At 35.2% G+C, this 24360-nt stretch overlaps 1 protein-coding gene across 1 annotated transcript in view; it reads left to right on the top strand.

Moving 5' to 3' along the window:
- The window catches only part of LOC144958557 (twitchin-like), a 192940-nt gene that overhangs the window by 28567 nt on the left and 140013 nt on the right, over nt 1-24360 (top strand). The window contains exons 7-17 of the mRNA XM_078890618.1: nt 525-613; nt 1878-2075; nt 2664-2794; nt 3888-4037; nt 6098-6179; nt 8039-8142; nt 11594-11889; nt 13478-13513; nt 18234-18410; nt 20394-20463; nt 22854-22946. Coding sequence (XP_078746744.1) covers nt 525-613; nt 1878-2075; nt 2664-2794; nt 3888-4037; nt 6098-6179; nt 8039-8142; nt 11594-11889; nt 13478-13513; nt 18234-18410; nt 20394-20463; nt 22854-22946 — 1426 coding nt within the window. The remainder of the gene's footprint in view (nt 1-524; nt 614-1877; nt 2076-2663; nt 2795-3887; nt 4038-6097; nt 6180-8038; nt 8143-11593; nt 11890-13477; nt 13514-18233; nt 18411-20393; nt 20464-22853; nt 22947-24360) is intronic.

Here is a 24360-nt window from a genome sequence, read left to right on the forward strand (position 1 = left end):
ATTATCCCCTCAAATCAACAATAATATTGTCCATTAATCAATATTAAAACAAACCCATCATTCTGTTCGATTACCAGATCTACAATAGGGAACAAATGTGATGTCAAAATACTGGTTCGAATCTCGTTGGAAGTGTGAAACCAGTCCTCCATACCTTGTGCCACTGAGCTTCTAGTTTCAAAGTGATGGCATCTTATTTCCCAGACAAAATAGATAATGGTTGTCAATAAAAATCATCCATCCTCGCTCTTTTACGTGCCGTAATCATAACAATCTGCCTATACACCCTGCAACTTAAATAGTTATGTTATGCTACCCTTATATTGCGATATGTAACCTATTCGATGTCTATGCATTATCCGGAAGTCTGGTTACACAATTCCAATGAGCTTTGAACCGGAAGAGAGAAAGGTGTGACATCACGACTTCTGCTTCTCATTATGTGCATGTTGCTTAGAGCCCTCAAAAAGTTTCGAAATGTATTGATAATAATGAATGTCTAATTTTGAAATCAATTATTTCAGAACTGAAACGACTCCGAGTTTTACGGCAGAAATTGGTGACGTCAGCGTTTTGGAGAGCGAGACTATCATAATGTCGTGTACTGTCTCAGGTAAACGAGGATGCTTGTGTATTTGAATAAATGTTTTTGAATTCAATTTTCTAGGATAATATTATCTACCTAAATGCAAATTCTTGTAAGACATAATGTTTAGATGTGCAACTCTGCTCTGTTTTTGCAGTTTTTTTTTAAATGTATCTAATCAGACCTATTCAAGGAACGAAGAAAATGCTTGAAAAAAATATCCCCTCAAAAATTAGCCGACCTGAACAAAACATAATGATTTTTCTTTGGGAGGTGGGGGGGGGGGGGGGGGGGAATGTCCTTTTTTTCGTTTGTTTATGATTCTGCTTTATCTTGCACTTTATCTAGCATATTTATGTTTTGGTCTAAATTTTTGTCTTACATCTGCTCCTAAATTTATGTCGTCATGGTAATGCATTGCGTTTGTATGGGTTGGTTTTATTCCTGACCTCATTCTTCATCTATCTATTAGTAGATTAGCATACTTGCTTTCTTAAGGCCTTTCGCTTCCTAATCATCCGACCGAGACGCTTCAGCTGCCTCTCTAATCACATGTATCAATTCCTTCCACTTTAACTTCACGGTCTTTGTGCTGTGGATGCTTATGTCAGATTTTCCTTGATTTTAGTTCTTGGGTATTTTGGAAGCGTTTTTAGGTCTCTATTTAGGAAAGTTTGAATTGACGTGCTATTTTTTAAAAACAGTTTCTTGCTTATATTAACAGTGCTTGATCATAATAGACTCCACTCCAGAATTTGTTTTAAAAGATCACAAAACTTTGTAAAAATTATGCTGTTGACAGTGAGGCCCAATCCATTATCCAAATAATATCTCATCGCTTCATTTTTTAAGATAAACAGAAAATTGTGTTGATGCTTGAATGGTCAAGTTCTAGAAACTTGATACTTCAGAGCTACTATTCTGTCGTAATCTGAAAATATATTTTAACCATAAAACTCGCCCTTCAAATACCGATCAATTAAAATTACACTCATCTTGGAAAAAAAATCTTAAACCTGGGATTTTTGCAAAGTCCTCTAATACACGGATGCCAGGGATTAGACTACCGGACTGTGTATGCCCTTAGTAAAGACATTTGGCACACATTATCCAAGTCCGAACGGCAATAAACATCAAATTCTGAGGTCCCCTGGTGGTAAGATCTTAAAAGGCTTCCTCTTTTTTATGCTTTAAAAGTACAATGTGACATCAGTAGGAAATCTCTTAGATCACGGTGTTTTAAATTCTTTTACTATGAATAGGAGATATAAGTATAATGTCTTTTTCAAAGGCAACCCAGCCCCAAGTGTGACCTGGGAGAAAAATGGAAAGCGCCTTATTTCCAACCAAAGAACCCGGATGTACCAGGAGGGGAACGTTCAGTTCTTGGAGATTACAGGTTGTGAGATAGAGGATGCTGGGGAATATGCCTGTGTTGCTACCAACAAGATTGGCTCCTCATCCTTGACTGCTACTGTCTCCGTCACGGGTATGCTAGTTATACGTGCTTAATTTGTGTTTGTGTAAATGCTGCTGCTCGAAGCTCGAAGAAATAAATAATAATGTGAAAATGAATGTAAGCTTCAATTTGATTACAAAAACACAATCAAATGAACGTTTCGGGTTTCCCCTTTATCAACAAAACAGGATGAATGAAACACCACAGATGAATAAGATAATCATTCTCATTCATCTGTGGTGTTTCATTCATCCTGTTTTGTTGATAAAGGGGAAACCTGAAACGTTCATTTGATCTGTTTTTGTAAGTAAATTGAAGCTTACATTCATTTTCACATTATTATTAATTTGTGTTTGAATTTTGTTGTCAATATCACTCGTAATTTATTTGATTAAAAATGATCTTATTATAAATGTAGGATTCGTTTCTCTAAAAATGGAATAGCCACATTATCAAAATTAAAGACCCAAAAGAATTATGAAAAAAAAAAAAAAATCAACAATTGCAAATATTCAGGTCTGACCTAGGGTATTACATTCTTATTGACTTAACTATCCATAAAAATCTTATTAACAAATTAATTTCTTTTATCTCATGTCTCATAAACTGCTGTGATAGCTAAGGAAGAAAAGGTCAAGGACACCGAAAAGGAGACCACGCCCATGTCTAGCATTGATGATGCGATCGATGATTCGAAGACTAAAAGTGGCGTAGAGGCTTCTTCGTCCGCCAATGACCTGTCAACTGATGTAAGTATAATAAATTATAACATGAAATAACTAACATTGTGATATAGATCTGAACAAGTGCGGTTTTGTGGTCTTGTGGTATGGCACTTGCTTTCGGATCGGAAGGTCCTGGGTTCGACCCTCGCTCGGCGCATAGTTGAATCCTTGGAAAAGACTATTTACTCACATTCTCTCACCGCACTCAGGTGTAAAATGAGTACCTGACCGTTAACAGCGTTGTCTCTGTCCGAAAAAAATTGTAATATCGCCTAACAGGCGTCATGTCTCTTTATACGTGTTAAGTGTTGCTGTTGGCTAGGGACCCCTTATAAAGCGCTTTGAGCACGTTTAGTGGATATTGTGCTATATAAAGCTCAAGCTCAAAGCTCAAAGCTCAAAGTGTGTATGAAACAGTGACAGACAAAGCAAGAAAGAAAAATACAAGAAAAAAATAAAAAAGCATCCCAAAAGCATCAGCCTACCTCTACTGGGGATCGAACCTCAGACCTTCTATTTACGCGATCCCCAGTCAATGTAGACTGATTTTTGTTTGGGGGAAGTTTCTATTTCTTGTATTTTTCTTTCTTGCTTTGTCTGACACCGTTTCATACACACATGTTCAGATCTTTATCTTACACTGGTGCATGCTCTCAAATTTCTCACTTTAATATTTTCAAATATTGTGACATGTACATTGTCGTGACAAAAGGGTATAAGGTCGGGATAGATAAGACCCTGAAAAGTGAATTCAAAATTGAAATGACAGGAATTACGAGCTCTCGAACATTTGTAATGTAAGACGGTTATGAATGTGGTCTTGTGGTATGACACTCGCTTTCGGATCGGAAGGTCCTGGGTTCGAGCCTCGCTTGGCGCATAGTTGAATCCTTGGATAAGACTCTTTACGCACATTCTCTCACCGTACCCAGGTGTAAAATGAGTACCTGGTCGTCAATAGCGAAAAAATTGGAATATCGCCTAACAGGCGTCATGTCTTGTCTTACACATTAAGTGCTGATGTTGGCCAGGGACCCCTTGTAAAGCGCTTTGAGCACGTGGATATTGCGCTATATTTTTAAAAATCTCAAAAGAGTCGATTCTAATTTGTCAACAGGCAGAAGAAGGAAAGCTGTACAAAGTGGTGATGGGATATGATGACACGGAAACTAATCTGACTCTTGAAGATGGCGATATTGTTGAGGTCATTGATGTTAATTACCGGAAGGGTTTGTGGAAGGTTAATGTCAAAGGTCAAAGCGAAAAGGTCAGTGGGGTGGAGGAGTGTGTTTTTGTGTGAATGTATGTATTTGTGTGCATATGTTTCTCTCTCTCTCTCTCTCTCTCTCTCTCTCTCTCTCTCTCTCTCTCTCTCTCTCTCTCTCTCTCTCTCTCTCTCTTCTCTTCTCCTCTCTTCTCTCTCCTCTCTCTCCTCTCTCTCTCTCTCTCTCTCTCTCTTCTCTCTCTCTCTCTCTCTTCTCTCTCTCTCTCTCTCTTCTCTCTCTCTCTCTCTCTCTCTCTCTCTCTCTCTCTCTCTCTCTTTTCTCTCTCTCTCTCTGTCTCTGTATTTATGAGTCTGAGCAGAGGCAGAGGAGGGTTGAGACATTTTTAGCTTGTCCTCTCGCGTTCAATATTTGTTTTGTATGATGCAAGCAAAGTTTTACAACATAAAACGCGGACCCTTTTGAAGAATATAAGTAGATATTAAATCGCCCAAACTATCAAGTAGTAACCTCTGTTTTGTAATTGTAGCACGTCTGACCGATAAACGAGAGGTCTGCGTTTCGATCCCCAGTCGAGGCAGTTCAAACCAATGGATGAAAAAGTAATTGTCATATATACCAGTTAACCTCCGTACTCTGGAAAGCCAAGTATTTTAAAATTTGGCCAGAAAAAAATGAGCTTTTGTATAGCGCAATATCCACTAAATGTGCTCAAAGCGCTTTACAAAGGGTCCCTGATCAACAGCAACACAAAACAAGTAGAATGAGACATTACGCCTGTTAAGGGCATATTACAATTTTTTTTCGGACAGAGACAACGCAATTAATGGCCAGGTACTCTTTTTACCCCTGAATACGGTGAAAGAAAGTGAGTAAAGAGCCTTTTCCAAGGACTCACCTATGCGACGAGTGAGTCTCGAACTCAGGACTTTCCGATCCGAAGGCGAGTGTCATACCACAAGACCACATAACCGCACGATTCGCACGAGAACTCATCCTTCAAATCTCCAATGAGTGAAATGCCTTCATCTTCATAAAAAAAAAAGATAATTTAAGCCTGGGGATATGCGAACTCATTTCTTCTGTTCTTGTGTTTAGCTCCAATATTTCACTACCATAATATACAAATTATATTGACCAGTTGTTATAACATCAATGTCAAGCATTTTAAAATCATATTTTAAAAAGAAGTATTGAAACATGTTAAGCATTTGAAAAGCCGCCGATGTTTTGGCTTGCAAATATCTGAAAATAAATGTGTATGAAACAGTGCCAAACAAATTAAGAAATCAAAATACAAGAATAAAAATCAAGGCAAAAATCAGTTTGGCTCGACTGGGGATGGAACCTCAGACCTCCTGATTATAGGTCAGACGTGCTACCATTACAACCATGTTGCTACTCGAAGCCCAAAGAAATAAATAACAATGTGAAATTGAATGTAAGCTTCAATTGAATATACGAAACCAGATAAAATGGACAGTCCTGTTTTGTTGATAAAGGGGAAACCTGAAATGTCCATTTTATCCGTTTTCGTATATTAAATTGAAGCTTACATTCAATTTCACATCGTTATTTATTACCATTACAACACAGAAGTTACTACTCAATAGTTGGGGCGGTTTGATACTTATATTCTTCACAAGGGTCCGCGTTTTAAGTTGTGGAACTTGCTTGCATCACACAATTCAAATATTATTGAACACGAGAGGATAAGGACGAAGACATTAAAGTAGCTCCATTTTTATTTTTGAAATAAAGATCTACGAGCCAAATTAGGGAGCTGGTACTGGCGTAAGATAAAGATCTGAAAAAGCGAGTATGAATCAAGAAATAAAGATCCAGCTTGTAAGCAGGCACTGTAAAGAACTATAATCAATCCCAACCGACGTGTACATATATGCAGGTCTCAATTCCGAACGGAATTACGGGCCTAGTTTAACATTGTTGGAATAGACAATATTTTGCGTCATATTTTGAGATTTTCATTGCAACATTGAGCCCATAATAAATTGGGTTATCAGACCTGCAAATAAGTGCACATCGATTTCAACCGTTGTTATTAATGCAATCATATATTATTTTATATTGTTATATTTACCAGGTCTGTTCAGTTCCTCCTGAGAACCTCTGTTTGATGACAAAGTCAGAAATTGAAGATGGCAAGATTGACATGCTAGATGGAGGTCAGAAATCTAAGACTATTTTTGCTATTATTTAATTGTAGCTCTATCTATTTATAAAATCTCGTGATTAGTCATTGGAAGAAGTCGTTTAAGAAGAGGAACAGCGAGAATAAGTAAAATTAGGAGGAGGGATTGAGTCGTGGAGGAGAGGTTGAGGAGGATAAAAGAAGATCAGAAGGAGGAGGAAGAAGGAGAGGGGAAGATGAAAAAGAAGAAGAAGAAGAAGAAGAAGAAGAAGAAGAAGAAGAAGAAGAAGAAGAAGAAGAAGAAGAAGAAGAAGAAGAAGAAGAAGAAGAAGGAGAAGAGGAGGAAGAGGAAGAGGAGGAAGATGAAGAAGAAGAAGAAGTAGTAGTAGTAATAGTAGTAGTAGTAGTAGTAGTAGTAGTAGTAGTAGTAGTAGTAGTAGTAGTAGTAGTAGTAGTAGTAGTAGTAGTAGTAGTAGTAGTAGTAGTAGTAGTAGTATAGTAGTAGTAGTAGTAGTAGTAATAGTATTAGTAGTAGTAGTATATAGTAGTAGTAGTATAGTAGTAGTAGTAGTAAGTAGTAGTAAGAGTAGTAGTAGTAGTAGTAGTGTAGTAGTAGTGTAGTAGTAGTAGTAGTAGTAGTAGTAGTAGTAGTAGTAGTATATATAGTATAGTATAGTAGTAGTAGTAGTAGTAGTAGTAGTAGTAGTAGTAGTTAGTAGTAGTAGTAGTAGTAGTAAGAAGAAGAAGAAGAAGAAGAAGAAGAAGAAGAAGAAGAAGAAGAAGAAGAAGAAGAAGAAGAAGAAGAAGAAGAAGAAGAAGAAGAAGAAAAGGAGGATAAGAAGAAGAAGAAGAAGAAGAAGAAGAAGAAGAAGAAGAAGAAGAAGAAGAAGAAGAAGAAGAAGAAGAAGAAGAAGAAGAGGAGGAGGAGGAGGAGGTGAAGATAAAGTTTGAGGAGGGGGAGGTGCAGAAAAAAGTGGAGACAAGAATAAAGAGGAGGAGGAAGAGGAGGAGAAGGAGCTGGATGTGAATCAGGATGAGGGGAGGGTGATTAAATGGCATGTATCGCTGTCTGGCTAGATATTAGATACTTATAAAAAAACCCTGCACATAATGAAATAAGTACTTTACAAAGGACCATGGAAGTTACTGTAATAAGAAGAAAGAAGAAGACAATAATAGTCCTTCAAAGCCGATGGAGCCGAAGTTCATCCCGATGGTTGTGGCATAAAACGGACAACAGCAATTATTTGATATACTTGGATAGGAAGTTAGTCTATCGTAAAGTACTTTTCGTCAGATCTTAAAGACCCAGCTACTCATTCATTCACTGCTGGGTGGACATGAGGTCAGAAATAAAAATCTCGACTTCATCCGGGATCGATCTCTGTCTCTATGCGCGTGAAGCGAGTACTCTAACAACTGGGCTATTAGTATGATGGAAGAGTAAAGTTGTGGCAATATGCCCCTTTAAGAAAAAAATAGAAATAAGTCACGTTTGTAAAAAAAATGACGTTGCCTCGTCATTCCATAAAGGTATTATAATATATAGATAATACATGAAATAAACGATTGTATATATATATATATATATATATATATATATATATATATATATATATATATATATATATATATATCACCAATTTCTCCAAGTGAGAAGGTTGGGCATTAATAATCTCTCCCAAAGGAAAAAGAAAAAACACGATTAGAGGACCTGAAGCGGAGTTCGAACCCGGGACTGCTAGGGTCACAGTGCAATGCCATAACCACCAAGTCTCCACTCCCCGAAGCAAGTCAAACTTGAGTGAAAAACATAACATGTTTCTTATTATATTACTAACCAATCCCAAAAACCATGTTAATTATGACATATTATTCTCCTTTGCTCATCAGACAAAGAGAGCCGAAAAAAGAAGCTGCTCAGAGTTCATTCTTCAAAGTCAAACTCAATGGATTTGGATATGGACACGTCCGAGGACGAGACCCGTCTTCAAGGGGTGAGTCGGTAGTCATGAATCAAAGCGTAGCCTTTCAGTTATATCTTGACACTAGCAAGTTAACGAAATCGACGTCGAACGACGAACGACGAGTAAGAAAGCCTCTTACGTCACTCAGTAGTAATAGTATAAGTAGTAGTTATTGGTGATGAAAGAGGACAGATCCGGGTTTTCTTGCTCGTCGTTCGTCGTTCGACGTCGATTTCGTTAACTTGCTACTGACCCTAAAATATTCCGTCACAAATCAAAGCGACGATCCTCGAGAAAAAAAAAACATCCGACTGCATACGGGATCGATCTTGGTCCCTTTGCATGCAGAGTCCTATCGACTGAGCTATCGCAACCCCCCCCCCCCTCCCCCATTTGTTGTTGTAAAAGAGACAATATTATGATACAGTTTGAGTTAACCGGTCTTGTCTAACACTGGGTTTACTTGTCATTAACTCACTAAACCCTAACACCGACTCTATCCGTAGTATACCCGTGTTACTTTTACCCCATGCCTATTTATTACATTTGTCTGAGACAAATTATAGGTATAGTATCAAAACTAATGTTTTTCATTTATCCATGTTAATGTTAGTTGAATAAAACTGTCTACATAAATGCTCTTTTTAATATATTTTTTCCAATTTTGAAAAGTAGCAAAAATCTCTAGGATTCAGTGAGTTAAAGTTTAGATATAGATCAAAACAGATAAAATTATGTCTTAAGGGTTGAATTATTCGACGTGTACGTAGTTGAGATGATAGAACTTACGATATTAAAAATAAACAGGGTATCTTATCAGCAAAAACAGCAATAAGTATAATTTTTATCTAATAGTTTTATAGTCTTTGTCTTTTAAGCTCATAAAGGATTTCTACATAATATCTCGGAAAAAAACCTGTCCAGTCAAAGTATAAGTTTTTTTAATTACTTGAGAAATAGAAGAGGAATAAACGTTTTTTACAAAATAGATATTGCCATTCCTTTAAACGCACTTTGCTTTGCTTTCTGAACATTTGCTCTATCTAATAACAATTTTGGTTATTTACTCCATGTTATATCTAATAACAATTTTGGTTATTTACTCCATGTTATATCTAATAACAATTTTGGTTATTTACTCCATGTTATATCTAATAACAATTTTGGTCATTTACTCCATGTTATATCTAATAACACTTTTGGTTATTTACTCCATGGTATATCTAATAACAATTTTGGTTATTTACTCCATGGTACATCTAATAACAATTTTGGTCATTTACTCCATGTTATATCTAATAACACTTTTGGTTATTTACTCCATGGTATATCTAATAACAATTTTGGTTATTTACTCCATGGTATATCTAATAACAATTTTGGTCATTTACTCCATGTTATATCTAATAACACTTTTGGTTATTTACTCCATGGTATATCTAATAACAATTTTGGTTATTTACTCCATGGTATATCTAATAACAATTTTGGTTATTTACTCCATGGTATATCTAATAACAATTTTGGTTATTTACTCCATGTTATATCTAATAACAATTTTGGTTATTTACTCCATGTTATATCTAATAACACTTTTGGTTATTTACTCCATGGTATATCTAATAACACTTTTGGTTATTTACTCCATGTTATATCTAATAACAATTTTGGTCATTTACTCCATGTTATATCTAATAACACTTTTGGTTATTTACTCCATGGTATATCTAATAACAATTTTGGTTAATTACTCCATGTTATATCTAATAACAATTTTGGTTATTTACTCCATGTTATATCTAATAACAATTTTGGTTATTTACTCCATGTTATATCTAATAAGAATTTTGGTTATTTACTCCATGGTATATCTAATAATAATTTTGGTTATTTACTCCATGGTATATCTAATAACAATTTTGGTTATTTACTCCATGGTATATCTAATAACAATTTTGGTTATTTACTCCATGGTATATCTAATAACAATTTTGGTTATTTACTCCATGGTATATCTAATAACAATTTTGGTTATTTACTCCATGGTATATCTAATAACAATTTTGGTTATTTACTCCATGGTATATCTAATAAAAATTTTGGTTATTTACTACATGGTATATCTAATAACAATTTTAGTTATCTACTCCATGGTACATCTAATAAAATTTTTGGTTAATTACTCCATGTTATATCTAATAACAATTTTGGTTATTTACTCCATGTTATATCTAATAACAATTTTGGTTATTTACTCCATGTTATATCTAATAAGAATTTTGGTTATTTACTCCATGGTATATCTAATAATAATTTTGGTTATTTACTCCATGGTATATCTAATAACAATTTTGGTTATTTACTCCATGGTATATCTAATAACAATTTTGGTTAATTACTCCATGGTATATCTAATAACAATTTTGGTTATTTACTCCATGTTATATCTAATAAAAATTTTGGTTATTTACTACATGGTATATCTAATAACAATTTTAGTTATCTACTCCATGGTACATCTAATAAAATTTTTGGTTAATTACTCCATGTTATATCTAATAACAATTTTGGTTATTTACTCCATGTTATATCTAATAACAATTTTGGTTATTTACTCCATGGTATATCTAATAATAATTTTGGTTATTTACTCCATGGTATATCTAATAACAATTTTGGTTATTTACTCCATGGTATATCTAATAACAATTTTGGTTATTTACTCCATGTTATATCTAATAACAATTTTGGTTATTTACTCCATGTTATATCTAATAATAATTTTGGTTATTTACTCCATGTTATATCTAATAACAATTTTGGTTATTTACTCCATGTTATATCTAATAAGAATTTTGGTTATTTACTCCATGGTATATCTAATAACAATTTTGGTTATTTACTCCATGGTATATCTAATAATAATTTCGGCTATTTACTCCATGTTATATCTAACAATAATTTTGTTTTTTTTACTCCATGGTATATCTAATAATAATTTTGATTATTTACTCCATGGTATATCTAATAATAATTTTGTTTTTTTACTCCATGGTATATCCAAAAATAATTTTGATTATTTACTCCATGGTACATCTAATAATAATTTTAGTTATTTACTCCATGGTATATCTAATAATAATTTTGATTATTTACTCAATGGTATATCTAATAATAGTTTTGGTTATTTACTCCATGGTATATCTAATAATAGTTTTGGTTATTTACTCCATGGTATATCTAATAATAGTTTTGGTTATTTACTCCATGGTATATCTAATAATAATTTTTGTTGTTTACTCCATGGTATATCTAATAATAATTTTGGTTATTTACTCCATGGTATATCTAATAACAATTTTGATTATGTACTCCATGTTATGTCTAATACTAATTTTGGTTATTTACTCCATGGTATATCTAATACTAATTTTGGTTATTTACTTCATCTTATATCTAATAACAATTTTGTTTTGAACAGATTTTCCCAGTTTACGTGGCCATTGCCGACTACACACCGGCAGATGGTGATAGCAATTGTCTTCGCTTGTCCGAGGGCCAAATCGTTGAAGTCATGGACATGGAGCGTGCCGACTCGTGGCTCATCAGAACTCGGCCCACCAAGAACAGCCCATCCAGACAGGGTTGGGTCCCATCCGCCTATCTAGAGGAGAAATCGTCGTCTGCTCAGGTCCTCAAGAGAAACACCAAAGAACAATTCCGTGAGGATGTATTGAAAGTCACTAACAAACAACAGGAAGCAAGTCTGAGGCGACGGTAAAAAGACGTTGTGATAATTTTGTTCGGCTTTCATAACTTTATGAAATGATCAACTGAATAATATTTATCGATATATATATATATATATATATATATATATATATATATATATATATATATATATATATATAATATATATAAATATATATATATATATATATATATATATATATATATATATATATATATATTTAAAACATTCCATTAGTAAAGTAGAACAAAACAGATTTATTTGATATTCCCGATCTAATCTTCTAAATTTTGAATCAGTTGAACGTATTTGCGAAATGGTAGCCGATTATATTTGCTGTGGAGTTGCAGAAAATCATTATCGAGAACATCTGGTTATAACAATTTTTTTTATTGTGCCCAAACATAATGGACAAAATAATGATAGCATTTTAAAGAAGTGTTTCGGTAAGAATTGTATTAGTAGTAGTAGTAGTAAGCCTCGCAGTCCGAATGACGCTTGCTGAGAATTTTGTGTGATTCATTCATAGTCGATGAGTATAGCTTGTATTGGAGTATGTGTTTTGGCAGAACATTTTGTTTGAGGATGGAACACGGTATTTCCCTCTAGAAGAATATCGTTTGGAACGTCGAGAATGGCACACCGTTTAGGAGAATAACAGAGTTTGAAAAATGAAGCTTATTCACAGCTTATTCCATGAGATTTGATACTTTGGTGAAGAAGATTGAGATTGTAGAGGCCAAAGTTTCTTACATTTTTTTTTATTTGGGAAAGTAAAACTTTGTAGTTGACTGTATCATCTTAATGGCATATGTTTGTAAAATGTATAATACAGCCTGACTTTTTCAAGAAGTGAATCTATAATGGAAAAAAATATCAAGATATTTAATAGGTTAGAACTCTCGGAAGAAGTCTCTTATTTTCCATGATTCTTTTGGTTTATACTAGCATCTTAGATCACCATGGGCACATGACAAGGCCACAAGATTTAGTTAATCCTTTTACTTGTTAGCATCGTTGATTTTTTTGTTTGTTTGTTAAAAGACAAAGCAGTTTGTTGCAAATTTAATTTTAATGCAAATTAATTTAATACCAAATCTATAGAAGAAAGACGTCTTTTGAATGATGAAAATATTCATATGTGACCCATCGAACAAATATAGTATTACGTCGGAATGAACGCGGTGAAGAAAATTAAGTTTATTGTATAAATAATCAGATCAAGGGAAGTAACTTTTTTGAAGGTTTCAAAATGAAACTAACTCTCGTCAATGGCGGCCTTTATTTTAACAGATACATTATGATAAGTTTAGCCTCCAATTCAATTTTAAGAATCCGCTTCACCCCGACAAAATACTGTTTTGAGACGATTGGTCACATATTGTGGGGCAAAGCCGACGTGCTTTTATTTACAGGTCTGATAACCCGAATTATTTATGGGCTCATTGTTGTATTAGACATACGCTCAAAACCAACGCAAAGTATTCTCCATAACAACAATGTTAAATCAAGCCCATAATTTATTGCGTTCGGTTAACAGACCTGCAACTATTTGCAAGTAGGACAATGCTTAAAGTTAAGATGAAGCTAGTTACCTCCCCTCTATTGTTTTAGAACCCCTGTGATAACATGCGACAAGAACATGATTGTGTGAGTCAATCCCTCTGTATAGAAAATCTTTTCTTTCTCTCTCTCTCTCTCTCTCTCTCTCTCTCTCTCTCTCTCTCTCTCTCTCACTATCCCCCCCCCCCCCCCACCCACACCCACCCCCATATGCATGATTCCCCCCCTCCTACATTATTTCTACTCCTCTCTTCCACTACTCCAGTAAATATAGAAGTGGCCTGTAGAAAACAAAATAGTCGGAGATTTGAGTTCACAATCCCCCCCACCCCCGTGTGCCATTGAATACACGACCCTGTTCCTGGTCCCATGCAGTAGTGAGTGGATAGAGGTATTCTGGTAATTTCATTTTTAATCTTGTCACTGTTGTAAAAAAAATCTAACTTTTAGCTTGGCTTTAAGTTTTGTATTATATCACTTGATCAATTTCTTTCGTTAAAAATATTTAGTAAATAAATGCAAATATGCTAGATAGATTTTAATTTAATACAATTCTAATTTAAAAAAGAAAACAAACCCCTCCCACCCTTAAAACGTTTAAAAAAAGGAAGAACAAGTAACCAAAATGAAAACAAAACAACAACAACAGCAAGAAACAAGAAAAATACCCCAAAAAAAAGCAAAAGCAAAGCTTCTTCTTCTTCTTCTCCTTTTTCTTCTTCAAAACCTCAAAAAAACTAATATTACTCTCCTCTTTCTTTGTTACCCAGCTGTTCAAACTATTCAAATATTTGAACATATTTGAATAGCTAAGCAAACACGAATATTGTGCTCAATTTACTATTGTCAAACAGAAGTTTTGTGCTCAGGTATAACTTACACCTATTTTTGTTGTTTCTTTTAGATAAACACGTCTTTAAATAAGGTGAAATAAAAACAATTCTAGTAGGGATTAAGTTCCCATCATTTCTGAATAAGTGGTCCTTCAGAACCATAAGGCCCTCAGTTTTTATTTCATTAAACGGACAATAGCAATTGCTTACTTCTCTTGGATAGGACGCTTTTCTATCGCAAAGTACTTTGCGCCAGATCTAACAGACACAGCTACCCAATCACTGTTAGGTGGACAGGGAGATGGAGTCAGAAAAAGAAAAATCTGAACTTCACCCAGGATTGATCCAGCTCCCATAGCGTGTGAAACGAGTGCTCTACCAACTGAGTTATCGGTTTCACCACCCATTTGTGTATGACGGGTATCAATAGTTTTACTGAAATGTTTCCCAAAAAATTACACAAAAAGCTTGCTTAATGCTATAGAGTATTTCATTAGCTCTTTTAATAATATAACTACTTGAATTAAGGATCATATTGAGGCTTCAGAAAAGTTAAAAAAAATATTGAATAGTATTTTTTAAGAGAGCCGGATAATAATAATTCTTTGTTTGTGTGCATGGTTATGGTAGTTTTACTTTGTTCGACGCATGCGTGTTGTAAACTTCCAGGGAAAAGAACATGACAAAGCAACACATCATGAAAAACTTTATATAAAAATCTTGTAGTTAAGTGTTTCATGATAGAGCCAGAGAGATTGTAGAAAATTATTTGTTTGATTGTTATGTAAAGCTTTAGGATAGAAAATAGTTTGCAGATTACGTAGGAGAGGACAACGGTAGTCGGTCTTTTGCTCCGTACCCTAATGTACTGTTTCTTTTCTCTTGCTTAACCCTCTCCTTATCAGCCATTTTCAGGATTTTCCCCAAAACTTCACACCCAACTAACACAAAAAATTGATTTGTTATCACTCAAACACAAAAGCAGTAAAGTTCTTGCGATACATAATTTCTTTACCAAAACATGCTCTACAAAACACTGTTCATTTTCTTAAAATTTTATGATGTAGCCTACAAGAGAAATTTGAAGAAGAAAAATGTTGGTTGTATCGTAATGAATGTGACGATTTTCCTATAGTTGGTAAGGAGAGGGTAAACTGTGTGAACTTGATCAAGTCACCCCATCTTGACTCACTTTGCGGCGCTGCATTGCGACGGACACCTAAGTTATTCCAGTCTTCATTGCAATAAACTTTTAAAAAAAAAATTCGCCTTCGGGTCGAAAATAGGGAGTTTTATATTTATTAATAAAAAAAAATAACCCAACCTTTTCACCTAGTAACGAAAAATTCATACCATCACATTACAAAGCAAGAACCATGGTTATTTTATAGATTTACAAACAGCTTTAGATATATTCGAGTGAAAAGAATTGTGGTAGTCTTAAGATAATCACGATGTCAATGGGTATTTATAATCTACAGGGATATCAAAAATGATATATAAAAATTGAAAAAAAAAAAAAAAACTATTCAAAGATTTCTGAATTGCTATCTTGTTTGTACTTGCGTTCTTTGTAGAGGCATGTCGTTTTTAGGGAAATTGTGTAGATATACAATTTTAGTTGCACCGTTTTATGATTCAATGACATTCTAAAAATGTTCTATTATTTATAACATGTTGATGTTTGCATGTAAGATTCACAATGTTCGAGGTTTATAGATTACAAGAAAGTGCAGTAGTGAACTTCAAAGAGTCTCTGTCTCTCTCTCTCTCTCTCTCTCTCTCTCTCTCTCTCTCTCTCTCTCTCTCTCTCTCTCTTTCTCTTAATCAATGTGTTTTTTTTTTACCTGATATATATTTATAATATATACTTTTCAAATCCAGGCGGAGATCAACTTTGGACAAAAATACTGATCATTCCGTATTTTATACAGAGCTCTTCAAATATATTGAAACTGGTAAATGAGGAGAAAACCAACATTCTCACCCTCAGTCTTTTGTGATTTTAAAATATCGTTCTATATAGCGCAATATCCACTAAATATACTTAAAGCGCTTTACAGAGGGTTTAAAGCCAACTGTAACAAGATATTGGAAGTGACGAGACGCCTGTAATCGGCCGTAACTATAGATGGAACGAAGTTGACGTCGCTCAGTTCTTTGCTAGTGTTTTTATACAGTTTGTTGCTTGATTAGTTCTCACTATCAATCAGACGATAAACATTGAAAGTCACGTATAATTCTTTATGTTGGTACATTTTATATAGCTGGCGGATTTTACCTAAACACATAGCATCAATACTTTTTTTTGTTAGAGACAACGAAGCTGTAACTAACCAGGTACTCATTTTTTAAAGATTTTAATACATGTAGCTGGAGATTAATCTTTTTTTACTCTTTTCTCACATCTCTCATCACTTGAAATCACAGTAGATCTCAAAATAACCTTTAGTTGTTTTTTGTGTTATGCACAAAGGTCTAATGATGTTCACACTAAGCGTTTTTGTACTGTTTGTCACCAATATGCTTTTGGGTGTTCTTTATCACACACGCACATACATTTTCTTGATGGACAGATTTTAAAATGCTATAACTCCTCACTGATCACGTTTGTATTCTAACAAAGTTTTAAGTTAATCTTTCATATTTATTTTTTAATTTTAGAAACAGTTCACTGAAATGCAAAGCTACACAAATATTCTAGAAATATTTTTTTCCATTATAAAACAAGAACAAAGAAACTTTCAATAATTACCACATGCATCTTTTTACTTTAATAATGATTATGAATGGCTCAACTGGAAGTGGAAGTTTAAAGATAAAATCAGCATATCAGAAACTTAAAAAATTGATTAACGTTACATGAATTACTGTAAAAAATGGATTTTGATTTGTAATGTTAATTGATCGCTCATAATACGTTCTATATTTTTGTGAAATGTTTATTATCTAAAATGAACGTCAACTATAAAATTATCGTTATGGTATATTGCAGAGTTTTTTAAAAAGCTATTTATGTTCTTAAAATGGAAGAGAGAGAGAGAGAGAGAGAGAGAGAGAGAGAGAGAGAGGGGAGAGAGAGAGAGAGAGAGAGAGAGAGAGAGAGAGAGAGAGAGAGTTAGATTATCATAATATAATTATTTTCCTCATATTTTTACTCTTCCTATGAATTTATCGACTCATTTAGACTGATTATTACTGTCCATGTCAGACCTCCTCCAAATGTTTTAGAAGCGATTAGATGTAATACCAAGAATTTTTTCTAATTTCGAGATGCATTTTCATTACTTTTCATGACCTGATATCTATGTCAACAATCGTGATTTGTAACCGACTTTCTCAATTCGGTATTATTTCGGGATGATCCCTAAGCTGGAAATTGGGTTTATAGTCTGGATATTAAAATTCGGGTCAAATCAAATGCTTTCCTTGGAGAGAATAAATGCAGTTTCATGAACTGCAAATGAATACGATTTGGCAATTTTGAATATTTTGATTTAAACCTGAATACTTTGCAACTGATCTATCCCGACATATTACTAAATTGATGCCTTAGTTACAGTTGAAAATTAGTCAAATTATTTGAGATACGTCAAATAAAAAAAAAATGGCGGTGAAAACCGAATCTTGTTATATTATTATATTTTAGTCAGATTTTTGTATTTTTTTTAGTGTGAGAGAAGTTCAACTCTCACTTTTTGATTTTAACTCACTCAGTCCTAGAGATTTTTGCAACTTTTCAAAATTGGAAAAAAAGATATTAAAAATTAGATTAGCATGTGCATAGATAGTTTTATTCAACTATCATGAACCCGTTAAAACTAAAAACATTAGCTGTGATACTACGCCTATAATTTGTCTCAGAAAACTGTAATAAATAGGCATGGGATAAAAGTAACCAGAGTAAATTACGGATATAGTCGGTGTTAGGGTTGAGTGAGTTAAAATCATGCCGTGTTTTATTTTATTTTTAGCTACGTCCTGAAGGAGATCGAAGAAACGGAGAGGGAGTATGTCAAAGAGTTGAAGCATCTCGCTGAGGGATTCAAGAAAGGGGTCGTAGAAACCACAGAGAATGTTCCAGAAGCACTGCTGGAAAATGTTGACATTCTCTTCTCCAACGTGGAAGATCTTTACAAGTTCCATAATGAGTATGTACACATCAAATTACATGTTTTTCACTAAATGATTCTTTCAGGGCCGTATTAAATATCATCATCATCATCATCATCATCATCATCATCATCATCATCATCATCATCATCATCATCATCATCATCATCATCATCATTGCCTTGTTCACCCTAGGTCAGGGTATATAGGCCACAAACAAACAGTTTCCATCATTCTCTATCCTGAGCTAACTTTTTTTTTAAATCTCGTTCCATGTTTTATCACTTCTCTGTCGGGTCATAATATAATAATATTGTATTACAAATAAAATGTGAAATTAAAATGTGGAGGCACGAAAAAAAATCCATATTAATAAACAGAATTTTAACTTTAATTCTGGATCTATTTGGATTCGGTTGTTTTATGTTTTGTTTAATGCGGAGCACTTTTCATTTATGGTTCTCTATCTTATCATATAATATTGTATTATAAAGATCTAAACACGTGTATATGAATGGTGCCAGACAAAGCCAGAAAGAAATTACAAGAAAAAAAAAACAAAAAAAAAAAAAAAACAACAAAAAAACCAACAAAAAACCCCCAAAAAAACAAAACAAATCCCATCCCCCAAAAATCAGTCTACCTCGACTGGGGATCAAACCTCAGACCTTCTGATCATCGGTCACACGTGCTACCATTACATCGCAGAGGGTCCCGATAGTTGGGACAATTTTAATATCTATATTCTTCACAAGGGTACGCGTTTTACGCTGTGAACCCTCGTTTGCATCAAACAACACATACATTGAACACGAGAGGATGAGGACGAAGACATTTGAGTTGCTCCATTTTATGTTTTGAAAATATCAAATTAATGAAATTAAGGAGCTGACACCGGTGTAAGATAAAGATCTGAATAAGCGTGTATGAAAGGTGCCAGACAAAGCAAGAAAGAAAAATACAAGAAAAAAACATCCCTTGTGAAGAATATAGGTATTAACATTTTTCCAACTATCGGGAGCCTCTCTGGTGTAATTATAGCACGTCTGACCGGTAATCAGAAGGTCTGAGGTTTGATCCCCAGTCAAGGTAGACTGATTGTTTTGGGATGTTCTTTTTTTCTTGTATTTTTCTTTCTTGCTTGCCTGGGACCCTTCATGCACACATCTTCATATCTTTATCTTACGCTGGTGCCTGCTCCTACATAATTTCTTAATTTGATATTATCAAAATTATTGTATTTTTCACTTTTGAGATCAATATGGTAAAATTTAAAGCGAATATTTATTGCATTTCAAAATGGCTACATTTCTGATTAAAGTTGTCCTTAGTGCAATGTAGTCATACAGCTGTAAAAGGCAAATAGATCACAATGGTCATTTGTGTTAACCTTTACCTTTTTTTATTTCCTTGGCAACAATATTGATTTTGGACCAATCGAACTATTTACATTTATTATAGATTTATTCTTTATATAAAAATATGCTTTTATTGATGTCGCCCTCTTCAGCTCTTATCTAAATTTGATTTGTCCTCTTTTCATATTATCTGACTATAAAACATAATAATAAACTAAATAATGACTACGTCAACTTCAAATAACAACACTTTTTTATTAGGTTGGCTTAAATTGCCACCCCGCATAATAAATGTTTTGATAAAGTTAATTGGACGCCGTTTGAATACAATGAAGACCCATTTTATTTAATAATAATTTATTCGTGTTATAAGATTATACGTTTATAACACGGAACACACAATATATGTTGAACAGATCTTTACATAAACACCATTTAAAAAGTGAGAGAAAAGTGAATAAAGGGGTTTTGAGGTATCATGAGATAAACTTCTTCTTCTTCTTCTTCTTGTGGAAACCTCCAATATTGTCCCGGATTACTCCACAGTTTGTAGGGTTTTACATTGTAAACTTGTTAAAACTCTGCACATAATGCTAATAAAATGTACATAGATTAAAAAAGCCCTACTTGTTCTTAAAACTGACCGTTTATTTGTCCCTCCAGCTCATTTCTGCCTGCACTGACTGAATGCACCGTGGACACATCTGCTTTAGGATCGACTTTCTTGAAATGGGTGAGTATACTTTCAATATGTTAATGATGCCTATACGATATGAAAATATACGATCCGGTGAGTTAATGTTTTGAAAATAGCTCAATCTTTTCCTTTTTCTTTAGAATAAATCCCAATCAAGTCAAATATTAACATTTTCAACATCAATGCTCTGAAACACGGCGCTTGAATAAGAACACATGTCATAAAATAAGTCTTTCATTAACAACTGTATTAGAAGAATACTACAAATTAAATAGCATGACACAATTAAAAATGCAGATCTATGGGAAATGACAGGCCAAGAAGAAAAAGAATTAGAAATTAAGAGGATGAGATGGAAATGACTTGGCCACACCCCGAGAAGGCCTGGGCTGGCTCTTACATGGAACCCGCAGGGAACGAGGAAGACAGGGCGGGCGATTTCGAAATAGCTGGAGAAGGGCATTGATGGAGGACCTAAAAGCCGAAGGCTTAACATGGAGAGCAGCTAAGAAGATGGCACAAAGCCGGCCTGGGAGTGGATTCGTCGGGGATTGGCCTATGCTCCCTCCGGAGTGAAGGACCTAAGTAAGTAAGTCAATATTGAGCAAGACCGACAATAAACACTCTCTCAATAGTAAACACTGCTTAAATTTTAAAAAAAATTGAGCTTTATATAGCGCAATATCCACTAAATGTGCTCAAAGTGCTTTACAAGGGGTCCCTGGTCAACAGCAACATTTAACATGTAGGACGGGACATGACGCCTGTTAGGCAATATTACAATTTTTCAGACAAAGACAACGCTGTCAACCGCCAGGTACTCATTTTACACCTGAGTACGGTGAGAGAATGTGAGTAAAGAGCCTTTTCCAGGGCTCAACTATGCGCCGAGTGCGAGGCTCGAACCCAGGATCCGAAAGCGAGTGTCATACCCCTAGACCATATAGCCGCAAACACTGCTTCACAGTTTGAACATTGGCCTCCGTGATATTAATATCAATAATATTGAGAAAAAAAATGCCTTCCGCCAGGACATCATGACATCGTCGCCTAGGCATTCCATGAAGGAATATTTTAGATAATTCATCAAGCAAGATGTCTGATGTCAAAAGGAATCAGCCATGTTGTCCAAGTGGGGTTAATGAACTTGCTCAAGGAAAAAAACCCCGAAAGTGAAGCGGAGCTCGAACCTGGGACCTTCCATGTCACAGTGCAATGCCTTAACGTCTCAGCCACTCCCCCCCCCCCCCCCCCCCAGTATCAATAATATTTATTTACCTCTATTTTATCATTATTTCCACAGTGTCACAAGTTATGCCCGAAAGTGACAAATAATAGGGAGCAAGCACTGGTCTATGATAAAAGTCTGAAAATTTGTTTATTAAACAATACAAGACGCGAGAATTGAGACAGGGTGATTTTTTGGGATGCTTTTCTTGCAATAGATTCAATAGTCTGATGTCACGTCCGCCCAGCAATTAGCAGCTTGGTTCGTCATGCTGGCTAGAACTTTTTCACATGTCATGTGACCAGAATGTATAAAAGTCAAAACATGATCAAAGTTATATTGTTTTCTCTCCTCTGGATACACTTTTATTCTCGTCGGAGAAGTATTTCATAAGGGCGTCGGCCATAGTTCCGATAGTATAGAACCAGTTACTAAGTTACTTTGCGTCATTACGAAGGAAGTGACGTCACGACCGTTGAACCCAATTGTCTTTCTTATCAGCCTTATCTGGTACTGTTTCATACACACTTTTTCAGTTGTTTAAAATAAAATATAAACAAATTGTCTCTAGGGTCTATTCCAAGGGAAGACTGGAATAACCCAGGCGTCAGCCGCAGTGCAGTGCCGCATATTGAGCTAAGGCGAGGTGACTTGCTCAAGGCCACATAGAGCAGCGGCGGGTGATCGAACTCGATACCTTTCGAGTAGGTAGCAAAGACCGTACCGCTGAACCAAGCTGCCCCTTTATCATGCTCATAAAGTCTACAGTTTACTTATCGGTCATTTTAAAGGTGTCATAGTCTTCATGAATAAGATAGTTTTCAGTTTAGAACATAACTGTTTTGTTAGTTCATTTGTTATTGTGCGGCCATGTGGTCTTGTGGTATGACACTCGCTTTCGGATCGGAAGGTCCTGGGTTCGAGTTTAGTCCCTGGAAAAGGCTCTTTACTCACATTCTCTCACCGTACTCAGGTGTAAACTGAGTACATGGCCGTTTACAACGTTGTCTCTGTCCGAAAAAAAAATTAATATCGCCTACTAGGCGTGATGTCTTGTTCTACGTGTTACATGTTGCTGTTGGTCAGGGACCCTTTATAAAGCGCCTTGAGCACGTTTAGTGGATATTGCGCTATATAAAAGCTCAGTTTTTTTTGTTATCATATGATATGAGTGTGACTTAATATTTTTTGTGTACAGAAATCAGATTTTGATAACTACATCCAGTATTGGATTGACAGGGATTTGACCTCTGACCTCCTTCAAGCCGATGACATTCAGCAATTCTTTAAGGTACGCTATAACCTGTTATCTGCTGCTGTACTCTGGAAAAACTACTCGTATTTAAAAAAGAATGGTCAGAAAAATCGTCCTTCAAATATTGATCGATTTAAATAACCCTCATTTTGACAATAAACCTTCCTCCTCCTCCTCCTCTTCGTCTTCGGTTCCTTCTTCTTCTTCTTCCTCTTCTTCTTCTTCTTCTTCTTCTTCTTCTTCTTCTTCTTCTTCTTCTTCTTCTTCTTCTTCTTCTTCTTCTTCTTCTTCTTCTTCTTCTTCTTCTTCTCCTGTCTAACAATGGTAATGCTGATGTTGAAATGATATTGGTGGATGTAAAGATGATGATGATGATGATGATGATGATGATGATGATGATGATGATGATGATGATGATGACGATGATGGTAAAGAAGATTATAACGACGACGACGACCATGATGATGATGATGATGATGATGATGATGATGATGATGATGATGATGATGATGGATTATACCACTTAACGATGCTCTGGCTGCTTTAAAATAGCATATTATATTTTCGTCACCTATCAGACCCTTGGCGAAAAGTTATCCATCCCTGGTGAAGACATTCAGGGACGCTTCAACAAACCTTTGGATAGACTTAAGATGTACCAGGTTCTTCTCAAGGTATTTTGTAATTTTCATATCATATCCTCTTCTATCAGTGCTTTGTTTTGTAAAATAAAAAAACAGGGGGGGGGTGGGGGGGGGGGGGGGGGGGGGGGGGGGTAGGAAGGTAACGAGTAGCGACTTGTAACACGTGTGCAGTAGCGTGGCCTTGTGATATGACTCTCGCCTTCGAATCTGCAGGACTCTGGTTCGAGTCCTGCTGTTGTTGACAATAAGTTGAGTCCTTAGAGAAACAGCTCTTTACTCCAAATTATCTCACCACACGCAGGGGTAAAATGATTACATGTCCTGTAACAGTCGTAAAAATTGTAATAACACATTTCAGGCGTTTCATGTCTTGTCCTACAATATTAATGTTGCTGTTATCTGGGGACCCTAGTAAAGAGCTTTGAGCACATTTAGTGGAAATTGCTCTATATAAAAGCTCAACTTGTTTTTTCCTCTACGTTTAAAATATTATTGGGGGGAGGGGGGGGGGGGTAATATTTGTAACGCTTTAAGGTCGTATGACTGGACCCAACAGCCTTGTTCATGGACTTATCTATCGCAAAATATCAGATCCACCAGATCTAACATCCCAAGTGACATCCCCTCTCATCTTAAGAGAATATTGGCTTTTAAGCTGAAAGCTTGAATGCTGGCCAACTTACTTCGCGGGGTGTGTGTGTGTTGAACCCGTGACCTCAAGAAGTCGGGGAAAGAAGGCTCTAGCCAGACTACGGTTTGAAGCGACTTTTTTTTTGTTGGGGGGGGGGGGGGGGGGGGGGGGGGGG

This window comes from Berghia stephanieae, chromosome 13 (genome assembly GCF_034508935.2).
Source record: "Berghia stephanieae isolate SIO BIC M18660-M18661 chromosome 13, UCSD_Bste_1.3, whole genome shotgun sequence".
Taxonomy (NCBI): Eukaryota; Metazoa; Mollusca; class Gastropoda; order Nudibranchia; family Aeolidiidae; genus Berghia; species Berghia stephanieae.